This window comes from Rhodnius prolixus, unplaced genomic scaffold (genome assembly GCF_049639745.1).
Source record: "Rhodnius prolixus isolate KJV_2025 unplaced genomic scaffold, Rpr scaffold_5, whole genome shotgun sequence".
Classification (NCBI taxonomy): Eukaryota; Metazoa; Arthropoda; class Insecta; order Hemiptera; family Reduviidae; genus Rhodnius; species Rhodnius prolixus.
The window spans coordinates 16,436,660-16,450,438 of record NW_027411624.1 but is presented as its reverse complement, the minus strand read 5'-3'; the positions used below and the strand labels follow the sequence as shown (position 1 = coordinate 16,450,438).

Genomic DNA, 13,779 nt, shown 5'->3' with positions numbered 1-13,779 from the left:
AGTTGAATGGATTTCTTTACATTGGAATCACTAAATGAAAACATTTGCCTCTTCAATGACTTTGAGGGCATCGTTTTCTAATATAATTTGCGATTGTAATTACTTCATTCCAATTTCATTAAAGCAACTTGAATTGACTGAGGGCGCTTAGCAATTTCAAGCAGGACTATTCCTGCACTGCAAAACCATTTTGTTGCTAGTGTTATGAACAGAAAGGCTTTACTCAATTCCTTCCCCTTTTTTGTAGGGAAGAGAACTTCAACAAAATGTTTGCTTAGGTCCTTTTAATTGTCTCATCCATTTATACTTTTAGATTTTTCGAAAACTTTTATCTGCTCTCTATTTACATCCGCTTAATATTGGATCTAATAGAGATGATTCCCTCCCTTGCCAGTCTTTTTCTCATAGCCTTTGAAATCTGATTCTGAATTGTTTTATCAATGGTTCCCTGTAATTGATTAATAACAATTTACAAATAGTCTATATTGCAACCTATTAAAAACGTGATTATCGGCAAATTAAATGTTTTAACCCTAACTGCGCCTTTGTAGAAGAAGTTTGTTTAAAGTCATCATCCTACCACTAAAAAGATCATTCACTCAAAGATTTGGTTGGGTGGTTACTGGACGCTCATCTCTCTCAATTTAATTAGAGGAAAAGGTGGTAATTTAGGACGGGGTTGGAATTTGAAATTCCAAACCCCCCTGTTTTGTGAAACCAGCAGTGCTATCTGTTGGTTTTTGGTGCCTTACTACTCTTCTGGGGTAGGCTTTGTCTGCTGCAGAAGGCAGCGACGTCAATCGAGTGGCAGCTTTGGCCAAGAGAGGACCGTGTTGATTTTGTCATGCTAAAAAAGTTTTCTTAAAGTTGATTTTCATCTGCTTTTGGTTAATACCGAGGAAAGTTAGAATAATTTCCCTTAGACATTAAAAATGTAGAAAGTAGAGAGTTTTAATTTCCAGTATTATGGATTTCAAATATGAGTGTATATTGGAAAAAAGATGAGGTAGTATTGTACACGGTGTATGTTGGTATTATGGGACAGCGTTGTCAAGTTGTAATCGTCTGCCAAGCAAGTGGTACTGAGGACGAAACTAGTGTCTTATAAATATTTTTTTCTACAGGGTACTATAAAGGGCCTAAAAACATATGCCCAGAACAAAATTAAGAACATCGCCGAAAGGCAAACGCAAAAATTTAAAATGGAAAGGACATGGTTGATGCTGTTAAAACTGTAAGGGAGAAAAAAACTTGGTATTCGAGCAGCTGCACTTCACTTCAGGGTCCCAAATCCAAAATTGCGTCGCCTATTATCAAAACAAACAGATTTTGAAGACGATTCTGATGTTTCAGTTCCATCAGGTGAATCGGATTTTTGTCCACTTTACCCCAAAATTCGACACCCAGATAATGAAGATGCAGATTACATTTTTTGCGGAGAAAAGTTCAAGAACTCAGCAAAGTCCGGAGAAATGTGGATTGAATGCATTGTTTGTTGTCGTTGGGCTTACATGGAATGCACTGCGTGTGAAGAGGAGTCATTTGTTTGTGATTTTTGTGTTCAGTCCACCTATCATGTCTTGACATTTCTCTAAGAAAACTGATTATACCCCAATTTTTGTCCTTAATGTACGATAATTGGGTAAAATATAGTTTTGTAGCATATTTAAGGCTTATTTTTTACAATTCATGGAGAAACGAGAACATTAACTACAATTATTATGTGTGTCCCATATTACGACCAAACTTTCTGAAAACCCAATATGGGCACCACGACAAACTTTTCTCAGTATAACTCCAGACTCCTTGCTGTGATCCACTCAGGTCTCCAAAGACAAATACTGTATGTCTATGATTTTACTTCAGAGTAGATTTTAAATTCAGTAGTATTCAAAATATGCAAGGTAAAAAAAGACTGTCCCATATTACCACCTTCTCCTCTACCATTTAATTTACTTAGAAATATCAGGCGTCAATAGTAAGTAACTGAACCTTATTTGTGAAGGTTTTTGACTGTTGAATGAGTTGATTAACTACCAGCGTTGTGATTCAATTTTTTTTAAGGACTTAAAATTATTAACAATATTTAGAAATAGACTTTAACTAGTTATAGATAATTTCTAAAAATAACTAACACGAACACAACTGCCAAAACAAAAATCTTCGTGAGACATAAATAATTAATTAACTAAATAAATAATGCATTTTAGGGAACTTAAAATTTTAGCTACTGAATGAAAATACAATAATGCAATAAAACCAAACATGCTGCAGATGTTTACTACTTAAAAACCAAAAAAAAAATCCAAAGGCTATTAATTTCAAAATGGACACGCAACAAACTCTCGCAGAATGTACCTGAATCCCCTCTAAATAATGCCAACAAAATTCCTAACTGCATTACAATAGTTAGGGAATTTCACACCCTTTTTTGTGTTGTTACCTAACCTGTAAAAAGTCCAGTGCACTATTTTTAGCTGAACATCAATTAAATTTACAGTCGCATCAATCAATACGCAAAAGTTTTAATGTTATTTTCTTTTTTAAATATTTTTATCGTAAAATTTAATTTACATATATGTTTTGACGTGAATACGTTTTTAAGTTTTAATCATACGGTGGCAATCCAAAAAATCTAATGATAACAAAATTGGGAGATACAGTTTGGCATTATAGTTTCGAATCTATCGTCTACATCCAAAATTAAATTAGACCACTGGATAGCTAAAGGATCAGAGAATTCATTACGATAAGCAAGGACTGTGACGTATCGCGCGCGGTGGAGGGGGAAGCGCCGCCATTTTGAGGTCATTTTGCTGCGTATCGAGATTTGCAATTAGTATAACTTTTGACTCTGAGAAGCTATGATGTTCGTTTAAGTTTTAATCGTCAGCTGTCGTCACAATCTATCGATTGTATATAAAACATTAGTGTAAAATAGTGACAGCGAATATAATGACAGTGTTAGAATAAAAAAATATTATCAAAAATATATAATGTCGGCCTATACGCGTCGAAAAGCCAAAACCAAATACAGAGATCGTATACGGTTGGAAAGGGCTTCTCAAGAAAAATTGCATGGTAAAAGTCGCAAAGCCGGTGGAGTCGCCATATATCGCAACATCAATAGCTTCATTGATTGTAATAGAGTTAACATTGACATTTCGGAAATTTATTTGGAAATGAAAGACGCAAAAGCTGGTGATGTCTGTCTAGTAAACGTAAAGGCCAATGACATCTTCAAATTCATATTCGGGCATGTGTACATCCATCCGGGCACAGCGTTAGCAGAAATTGAACTATTTATGTTACGATCGTTGTTAAAATATTCCAAAAACATCGCTAAAATTATACCCGATTACGAGCCTGATCTTACTAAACCAATTATGATAGATGGAGACTTTAATGTTGATGTCTCACAAAACCGCTCATTGCCCGACTTCATGCACAGCGAGTTCAATTTGTCTTATATTGAAACTTCTCCAACAACGTCTATATTGATTTAACGTTTACCAGAAATCTTGATGTATCTTGTATGCCATTTGTGTCGTACTTTTCGTATCATAGACCTATAATTAATAAAGTTATATTGTAACAAAGTAATTATTTGTTTCCTTGATTTCATCCTAAATACATAAATAAAAATATTCACGTACAACACACGGCCGTGTCCATGACACAGCCACAGTAGAGCTTTTTTTGTTGCATTCATTGTATAGTTCTTCGTTTCATTTTTTTAAGTTATTTAAGAAGATTGAAACGTTGGAATTTTTTCATTTCATTTATTGCAAAACCTGAGTCATTTTTAATAATTTAGAAATGTTCGGACAAGAGCTCCAGAATGTTATTCTTTAATAAAATTGTATTAAATCTTTTTTTGGAACAAATCTAGGGTATTCTACTTTATATGCAGTTAATTAATTTTTAATAGTATCCTTATTCAAACAGAATTGTACTAAATTTTTTATTAGATAAAGGAAATTGTTTGGAAGAGAAAGGTAGAGGGATTCATGGCTGACGTTAGCCGACTTTTAATCAAAGAGGTGAACCCTCATCTGGCTGCGGTTACTTCTCAAACCGCTGGTTAAAAAGAAAAAAAAGAAAAACCTTAATTAAAGTGGTTTAAATGAGAGTAGACTAGGAGAACAAGGGGTGTAACCAAGGTAAGAAGTGCTACCGGAACTACTGGGCAGGGAATATCCGACTGAGAGAAATATATTCACCATTGGGAGTCAAAAGTGTACAACACCTTTTTTTAAAAAAGCAAAGTTCATGTTAATTTAGAATGATCAACTTTTACTTTTTTAAACGTAAGTTTGAGTGAATATTGTTTAAAACAAAATTATTCCTAATTACCTGTAAACTCAAGGAATCATTCAAAAAAGAAGTGTTCTTCTTCTGCTTGAAACCATTTGCATATAATGTTCTTCTGCTGTTTAAGTAGTAATATCGCCTATGTAATTGACCGATGTAAATACAAGAGGGTCGTTTGAAAAGTCCGTGCAAAAATAAAAACTACTTAATTTTTTGGGGTAAACCTTTTTTATTTTTCAACATAGTCTCCTTTTAGGCTTATACACTTCGTCCAACGCTGCTCTATTTTTTTGATCCCTTCCGAATAATAGGATTTGTCCAAGTCTGAAAAATAGCCATTCGTTTCTGCAATCACCTCCTCGTTTGAATAAAATATTTTTCCCGCCAGCCATTTCTTCATATTGGGGAATAAATAGTAGTCCGAGGGAGCCAAGTCTGGAGAATAGGGGGGATGTGAAACGAGTTGGAACCCTATTTCCATTAATTTTGCGACCACAACTGCTGAGGTGTGAGCTGGTGCGTTGTCGTGATGGAAAAGGACTTTTTTTGTGGGCCAATCGTGGGCGTTTTTCTTGCAGCTCGGTTTTCAAACGTCCAATAACGATGAATAATATGCACCTGTAATAGTTTTACCCTTTTCCAGATAGTCGATGAGGATTATTCCTTGCGAATCCCAAAAGACAGTCGCCATAATCTTTCCGGCCGAAGGAACGGTCTCCGCCTTTTTTGGCGCAGATTCCCCCTTGGTAACCCATTGTTTAGATTGTTCTTTGGTCTCAGGAGTGTAATGATGTATCCATGTTTCATCCACAGTGACGAAACGACGCTTAAAGTCCTGCAGATTCTTCTGGAACAGCTGCAAACCGTCCTTGCAACACTTCACACGATTTCGGTTTTTGGTCAAGCGTGAGCAATCGCGGCACCCATCTTGCGGGTAGCTTTGTCATGTCCAAATGTTGATGCAAAATATTATGTACCGGTTCATTCGAGATGCCCACAGTACTAGCAATCTCACGCACCTTCACTCTTCTGTCATCCATCACCATATCATGGATTTTATCAATGATTTCTGGAGTAGTAACCTCAACAGGGCGTCCAGAACGTTCAGCGTCACTTTTTGCCCATATGGCCACTCCGAAAATTTTGAAACCACTTATATAAACTGTTCTAATCGAAGGTGCAGAGTCACCATAATGTTTATCAAGCTTCTCTTTAGTCTCCTGAGGCGTTTTGCCTTTCATAAAGTAGTGTTTAATCAACACACGAAATTCTTTTTCGTCCATTTTTTTTGAAAATCACTCGACTTCCTCGATTCAAACGAATGCCAAACACAAAGAAATAGACCGATCTGGCTGAAACTTGGTGTGTGTTCTTCCAAGAGATGCTACTAACTAAACATAACCTCGATACGCGCCAGTAGTGCTATCTCTCTGACTTTGCACGGACTTTTCAAACGACTCTCGTAGTGTGGAGCAAAGGAGCGTCTCCTTGTTTGTTAAAATGTTTTAGGAGAAAGTTCTTATAACAGATTTCCAATCGAAAATGGAAACTTTATTTTAAGGTTTTATTATTCTTATAGTTTAAAGCTACAGCAAGAATTAATTAAAAGTTTTCAGTTAATTAATACGCACTAATTGAAGGATCCTTGCTTCAATAATAACCTTCCCCTTCCCTACACCATTTAAATGGTTGCCTTTTATTATGTTTTTTTCCTTACCTTTTTTTTTGTTTTGTTTTTTAATTGGGACCAGAATTCCTTAAGGACCTCAAGACACTCCATCAAGCCCCACCAATTTATTGAGTTATGTGAGCTACTGAGTATATAATTGTTCTTTTATTTCTACTCTACTTTTAATGGCCGTTATTGATTTATGCAGATTCTAATTTAAAAAAAAAAAAAATTAATTATGGCTGCAGTTTTTCTAGAGTGGTTTTGATGTACATCGTTGAACACTCATTAATCTCTCGCACTCCTTTTCTTTATTGCAACCTTTTTTTCTTTAACGTTGGAACATTCACTGAACGTTCCTCATAACATAAATCGAATTGAAATCAGAAACTTATAATAAAATACCATTTAGGGAAACCTGTGCACGCACATTATTCAAAAACTCCTTAAAAATCTACTAGTTTTTGGTTTCTGAACGACAAACGTGACAATGAAAATTATAAGCATTGTAAATTTGATGAGAATCGCGCTTATACGAGGGTCGTTTGAAAAGTCCGTGCAAAAATAAAAACTACTTAATTTTTTGGGGTAAACCTTTTTTATTTTTCAACATAGTCTCCTTTTAGGCGTATACACATCGTCCAACGCTGCTCTAGTTTGTTGATCCCTTCCGAATAATAGGATTTGTCCAAGTCTGAAAAATAGCCATTCGTTTCTGCAATCACCTCCTCGTTTGAATAAAATCTTTTTCCCCCCCAGCCATTTCTTCATATTGGGGAACAAATAGTAGTCCGAGGGAGCCAAGTCTGGAGAATAGGGGGGGATGTGAAACGAGTTGGAACCCTATTTCCATTAATTTTGCGACCACAACTGCTGAGGTGTGAGCTGGTGCGTTGTCGTGATGGAAAAGGACTTTTTTGTGGGCCAATCGTGGGCGTTTTTCTTGCAGCTCGGTTTTCAAACGGTCCAATAACGATGAATAATATGCACCTGTAATAGTTTTACCCTTTTCCAGATAGTCGATGAGGATTATTCCTTGCGAATCCCAAAAGACAGTCGCCATAATCTTTCCGGCCGAAGGAACGGTCTTCGCCTTTTTTTTTGGTGCAGATTCCCCCTTGGTAACCTATTGTTTAGATTGTTCTTTGGTCTCAGGAGTGTAGTGATGTACCCATGTTTCATCCACAGTGACGAAACGACGCTTAAAGTCCTGCGGATTCTTCTGGTACAGCTGCAAACCGTCCTTGCAACACTTCACTCGATTTCGTTTTTGGTCAAGCGTGAGCAATCGCGGCACCCATTTTGCGGATAGCTTTGTCATGTCCAAATTTTGATGCAAAATATTATGTACCGGGTGATCCATTTAAAACGCACCAATCGCTAATAACTTTTTAGGAAAGCGGAATTTCGAATATACCCACGAAGTAAATTATGTTGTTTTTTTTTCGGTCTAGTTTTCAAATTTTCCACCCCCGATGCTGTATCTTCATTTTTGGCGGAGTTACGACCAAAAAACTGATCAAGATTTCATAAGGACCACTGGTTTTGACAATGATTATGAAAACTACATAAAACATTGTGAAAAATGACGTTAACCCGATTTCGATATCCCTAATATTAGTTGAGATATTTAAGATCAAAGTTACAATTTTATCTATTCGTGAACGGTTTTCGATATTAATTTTCCACCAGAAAGACACGTTTTGGGAGGTCCTCTCACTGTAAAAAATGTAATTGGTAACGCAAAGTAAAAAAATAATAATAATTGAAGATTTTAAAGAATGTAATGGTTGTGGGAGAATCAGCTAAAAACTTGTTTTATCATCAAATAAAACCAATCATCACATCATTTTAATGCACCCAGTATGCAAGACTTCTTGACCTATGATTACGGTAAGGATATCTTGCCAGGGTGGGGCGGGTGTTGGTCTAGTGGTCAAGAGCGTGGCTTTGTAAGTGAGAGATCACCAGTTCGAATCCCGCGTATGCAGTCATTCTTATTACTTAAAAAATAATAATCCTTTTTTTAATAAAGTGTAGTCATACGCGGGATTCGAACTGGGGATCTCCTACTTACAAAACCACACTCTTGACCACTAGACCAACAGTTTGCTAAGATATTCTTACCGTAATCATAGGTCAATACTGGGTGCATTAAAATGATGTGATGATTGCTTTTATTTGATGATAAAACAAATTTATCCCTGATTCACCCACAACCATTACACTATACTACAGGTTTTAAAATCTTCAATTATTATTTTTTTTGCTCTTTGCATCTTAAATAACATTTTTTGCAGTCAGAGGACCTTCCAAAACGTGTATTTCTGGTGGAAAATTAATATCGAAAACCGTTCACGAATAGATAAAATTGTAACTTTGATCTTAAATATCTCAACTAATATTAGGGATATCGAAACGGGGTTAATGTCATTTTTCACAATGTTTTATGTAGTTTTCATAATCATTGTCAAAACCAGTGGTCCTTATGTAACCCCAATCGGGTTTTTAGCCGTAACTCCGCCAAAAATGAAGTTACAGCATCGGGGGTGGACAATTTTAAAACTAGACCAAAAAAAACATATAGTTTGTTTACTTCGTGGGTTTTTTCGAAATTCCGCTTTCCTAAAAAGTTATTAGCGATTGGTGCGTTTTAAATGGATCACCCTGTATAATCGATATCCGTCTGAGTACTTTGTAATTGTTCTTTAGTTAATTGAGGCAGGAACATCTCTACTATATTTCTTTTGTTTTTCGATAAAATAAAAAGTTTTTTGATTTGGAACCTATATTGGAATATATTGGCCTGAAAAGATAAGACAGTATTTTTTTTTTGTTTCTTTATTCTTGTCACGTTGTTAAGAAATGTTTGGAAGTATTTTCAGTGTTTGGATTGAGTAGTTGTCACCACGGTAAATATATAAACACTGAAAGAAGAAGGCAGTGAATTGCAGCTGTCATTGCAATCACCGGATTTCAATCAAAACTGAATATAACCTACATACATCATAATTTGTTCATGCAACATACCTTCGTATCACATCTTCAGTTGATTAGATTTCATATTTCATGCCAAAACGTTGGACTTGTGGAGCTAGTTGTGTTTTCAAAATAAGATTTCAAACTTAAAGTAAAAAAAAAAAAAAAATCATTGCTTTGCTTGCCTTTATCGCGTGGTCTTGTAAATAAATAGTAAATGCTTTATAATAATTGTTTTGTTTTATTTGAATATTTCCGATTACCTAATTTTTATGATCTATTTATACTTATATTCCTTGAAATATGACTATATTAGAGCCAATCTTAAGAGTTCATGTTGCTTTAAAACCACTAACAAGCATTTGGGTTAAAAATAGCTTGGAATACACTGTTTAATTCAACCCTAACTAAATACGATCTGGATTGTTGCAAAAAAAAAAATTACAGTTATAAAGGAGGGTTTGCCCTATATTTTAAAGAAAATTTGGGAATTTTATCTTTTATAGAAAAAGAGAAAAAAATTGTCAAAGTTGGGTGTTTTTCAACGTTGCACCTTTTTCGTGCACTTTTTGACATGTTCTTGCGGTGAATGAGAAGGTGGCGCAACTATTCCCGAAGGCTAAACGATCATCCTCCCCCCACACAGTAGACCAAGAAGGCTCTACCATCGTCTCTGCTTTACCACAACCACCACGAAACCTTTCCTCAACTCGTGAACCTGGAGACAGAACTCCTGCAGGCTGAATCACGATCCCGTGGTACCATTTCATAGAGACTCTGTCTCCTACTTTAAGGCCTAGAATGGTCACAACTGGCCCATCCATGCCCAGCTCATGACTTACGATTTCTCTAAACCCTCCTGGTGTCAGCTTGGACTTACTACACCATTCCAGGTGAGACGGTTTCCCGTACACGTCTCCTATTAGTCGCCTCTTAAGACAGGCAGTGGATACCGTGGGACTATTCTCGCCCGGTCCCACACGGAGTGCACTTTTTGACAATCAACCCTTACACAACTGGTCCTACCGGACAGTTTTAATAATGTTTTTTTTTTTTTTTCTTTGTTAATTATATCTTCTTTTGTTACAGGCGCCAAGTATGTCCCAATTATGTTGGATAACGCTTACAAAGTTACCATGAAATTAACAATACATTCAGTAAGTCCGTCCGATTTTGGATCGTATAAGTGCGTGTCCAAGAATTCATTGGGCGACACTGATGGTACAATCAAACTGTATCGTAAGTATCTATTATTGATTATTATCAGTTTCAACTTTATTTTGTAAACAAAAACGTTAAGTTTGTGATTTTATATACATATTACTCAAGTCCATTCTAATACGCTGATCAGTCATACTGCAGTTATTTTGTCTGGTAATATTTTATCGGATAAGAGTCAGCCAGCTAGCGCAAAGAAAAAGAACCAGACCTAGACTTAAATTATTATTACAACTCACAGCAGTTGTACGTAATAAATCATACTGCTACTAAAAGTGAAAAACAGCCTAAGCACTAAATTTTCTTTTCCAACTAAATATCTTAAACTTAATCTTATCTCACATTCTAAACGATCGTCATTTCGTGAATAGGCGTTTCCGCCTTCTCCGAGACAAAACGAAGTTTCGGTTTGCGTCCCATTTAAGAGAGTATGCTTTTAATTAAAAAGGTATTTTAAAAGAGATATCCAATGAAAGGAGACTGAGTTATCCAGAGGTGTCATTTCAGCAGCAAGAATTACATTTAGATGGACTCCTAACATGTTTGGTACATAGAGAATGTCGTGTTACCTCAACATGCCACATTTAAAAACATAAACGATTATTATTTATGTAATCCAATCTGTTTTAATGCTTCGTTTTTTAACAAATTGAGTAAAATATGATATAACCTTAATGGTAATAGTAACCTTAACTTTAATGGTAATAATAGTAAAAAAAGAAAGCAAGGGAAAGGATTAGCTATGCGGTTAGCGTATTGGATTCCCACGCGGAGGTTTTGGGTTCGAATCCAGCTGCTGGCCCTTAGATTTTCTCTTCCCTAGGAGCTTCTTACAGCTCACTGTGCGGTGAAGAACAGTGTCCAACTTGTCTACTCCGGGCGCCAATAACCTCAGATGTTGACGCGCCTTAACTAATTAAAAAAAAAAATAAAAATAAAGCTTATAAAAACAAGAAAAAATAATTTATTTGATTAAATGTTTGTAATTAGTCGAATCCTATCCCAGAAGGCCATCGATTGACCAATATGTTCTGTGCTAGATGTTTTAGTGTATCTACCACTGTTTATTATATTAACCGAAAGGTTTATTCAGTCACGTTCGAACAGTGTAAACAGTAATATTGGCAAAATTGTGGCAAAATAACAAAAAAAAACACAATGCTGTACAAATAATATAAACACAAAAGACTGAAGAACATCTTGTTGTAAAGTAACTTTAACGTAAGGTTTTTTTTGTTAAAAATTATTTTCTTTTCCTAACTTTGTAATTACGAGGGTCGTTTGAAAAGTCCGTGCAAAGTCAGAGAGATAGCACCACTGGCGCGTATCGAGGTTATGTTTAGTTAGTAGCATCTCTTGGAAGAACACACACCAAGTTTCAGCCAGATCGGTCTATTTCTTTGTGTTTGGCATTCGTTTGAATCGAGGAAGTCGAGTGATTTTCAAAAAATGGACGAAAAAGAATTTCGTGTGTGGATTAAACACTACTTTATGAAAGGCAAAACGCCTCAGGAGACTAAAGAGAAGCTTGATAAACATTATGGTGACTCTGCACCTTCGATTAGAACAGTTTATAAGTGGTTTCAAAATTTTCGGAGTGGCCATATGGGCACAAGTGACGATGAACGTTCTGGACGCCCTGATGAGGTTACTACTCCAGAAATCATTGATAAAATCCATGATATGGTGATGGATGACAGAAGAGTGAAGGTGCGTGAGATTGCTAGTGCTGTGGGCATCTCGAATGAACGGGTACCTAATATATTGCATCAACATTTGGACATGACAAAGCTATCCGCAAGATGGGTGCCACGATTGCTCACGCTTGACCAAAAACGAAATCGTGTGAAGTGTTGCAAGGACGGTTTGCAGCTGTTCCAGAAGAATTCGCAGGACTTTAAGCGTCGTTTCGTCACTGTGGATGAAACATGGATACATCACTACACTCCTGAGACCAAAGAACAATCTAAACAATGGGTTACCAAGGGGGGAATCTGCGCCAAAAAAGGCGAAGACCGTTTCTTCGGCCGGAAAGATTATGGCGACTGTCTTTTGGGATTCGCAAGGAATAATCCTCATTGACTATCTGGAAAAGGGTAAAACAGGTGCATATTATTCATCGTTATTGGACCGTTTGAAAACCGAGCTGCAAGAAAAACGCCCACGATTGGCCCACAAAAAAGTCCTTTTCCATCACGACAACGCACCAGCTCACACCTCAGCAGTTGTGGTCGCAAAATTAATGGAAATAGGCTTCCAACTCGTTTCACATCCCCCCTATTCTCCAGACTTGGCTCCCTCGGACTACTATTTGTTCCCCAATATGAAGAAATGGCTGGCGGGAAAAAGATTTTATTCAAACGAGGAGGTGATTGCAGAAACGAATGGCTATTTTTCAGACTTGGACATATCCTATTATTCGGAAGGGATCAACAAACTAGAGCAGCGTTGGACGAAGTGTATAAGCCTAAAAGGAGACTATGTTGAAAAATAAAAAAGGTTTACCCCAAAAAATTAAGTAGTTTTTATTTTTGCACGGACTTTTCAAACGACCCTCGTATGGTTAATATTTAACTAAAGACAAATTGTATTATTTTTTCGGTTCAATACACTTAGGCAGTAGGCCAGAAACACTTCATGATACTGTATTCGTATACGAGTATGTTTGTAAATAACTAAATTTCAGATTTGAATGGTTTAAAAAAGCATTGCACCAGAATAACACTTAGAATACCAGTAGTTCAACAATTCTTTTTTGTTTATCTTTTGTAATTTAAAACCATTACGATTAAATATTATTTCCTTCATTTTTCTAAATATAATTATAAATGTTTGTTCTAATTTTAATTTTGAGCTACTGTAAATTGTAATTATTCAGATAGTACTGTCTGTTTAAAGAGACCAAACTAATAATATTTTACAATCTTAATACCAGCTAGTTTCTTCAATGTATGAAGGTTGAGTTCAAAGCTAGATTGCTGCAGCAACCAAAATGAATTTTACCTTATAGCCATATTTGAAGCCGACTTAAATATTTAATATTCATTGGTACACTAAGCGCAGCAATATTCCTCTTGGTTTTGTTTTGTATTATAAAATGAACGCCAGCAAGAAATATTTAGGAGTATTTCTATTTTCTCTTAATTTGCTGTAGGAATTAGTTTTGCGGTCATAAATTTTTTTTGTAAATTTAATTTTTTAATCTAAGAATACTTTTGTTTTCAAATCCTACGAGAGGATCCAAAAATTGATTGTGAAAAAGATCTTTTCTTTTTCCAGAAAATGTGGGTTTGAACGATTTATTATTATACCCATTTTAATTATATTTCAGTTTTCCGGACATTTCATTGGAACATAGTCTCTGACGAATATTTATGTACCTATAACTGTTTATTTGAAATGAAAGGGAATTGATTTTTGGTAAACTTTTTCTAAGGAAATGACTAATTTAAAGCCTCATTCTGAACTAAATAAGTTAACGGCAATTACGGGTAATGTTCCCCTTCCCAGATTATGGGATAATGGATGTGGGACCCTTCTGACGCAGTTGTAGCAGAAAACCAGAAACGTTAGCCCTTGTATTCTTGATTCTTGGCCCT

The 13,779-nt window shown here is 35.8% G+C and overlaps 1 protein-coding gene across 3 annotated transcripts in view; it reads left to right on the top strand.

Annotated features, from left to right (window-relative positions):
- The window catches only part of LOC141458884 (neurotrimin-like), a 708,924-nt gene that overhangs the window by 662,099 nt on the left and 33,046 nt on the right, over nt 1-13,779 (top strand). For all 3 annotated transcript variants that reach the window (XM_074137436.1, XM_074137438.1, XM_074137437.1), the window contains exon 7: nt 10,052-10,201. In XM_074137436.1, coding sequence (XP_073993537.1) covers nt 10,052-10,201 — 150 coding nt within the window. The remainder of the gene's footprint in view (nt 1-10,051; nt 10,202-13,779) is intronic.